The sequence below is a fragment of the Corvus brachyrhynchos genome, unplaced genomic scaffold (genome assembly GCF_000691975.1).
Source record: "Corvus brachyrhynchos isolate BGI_N302 unplaced genomic scaffold, ASM69197v1 scaffold67, whole genome shotgun sequence".
Lineage (NCBI taxonomy): Eukaryota > Metazoa > Chordata > Aves > Passeriformes > Corvidae > Corvus > Corvus brachyrhynchos.
In genome coordinates, this window is record NW_008239114.1 from 369,718 (window position 1) to 370,036 (window position 319).

The window sequence follows — 319 nt, forward strand, 5'->3', positions numbered from 1 at the left end:
GGGAGAGAAATGGGGGGGCCGGGGAGAGAAAACACCCCGTTAATGCCGAAACAACAGAAACCAGACAGAAACCAGCCAAAAACTCACTGCAAAGGGGACACCAAGTGCGACACCCACGGGAGAGGGGACACAGAGCTGGCACAGAGGACCGACAGCCTCTTGGGGTGGGGAGGTGGCCTGGCCCCATGCAGGGCTCCCTTCCAGCGATTTGGGGGGATGCGGGGGACCCCCCCAGGCTTACTTGACGTCCTGGCTGATCTGGCGCTCCAGGCGCTGGCGCCGTTCCTCCAGCTGCTCGATGGGACTCTCCTCCGGGAAT

At 63.0% G+C, this 319-nt stretch overlaps 1 protein-coding gene across 1 annotated transcript in view; it reads right to left on the bottom strand.

Moving 5' to 3' along the window:
* The window catches only part of AMPD2 (adenosine monophosphate deaminase 2), a 7,449-nt gene that overhangs the window by 5,460 nt on the left and 1,670 nt on the right, over positions 1 to 319 (bottom strand). The window contains exon 3 of the mRNA XM_008638032.2: positions 242 to 318. Coding sequence (XP_008636254.1) covers positions 242 to 318 — 77 coding nt within the window. The remainder of the gene's footprint in view (positions 1 to 241; position 319) is intronic.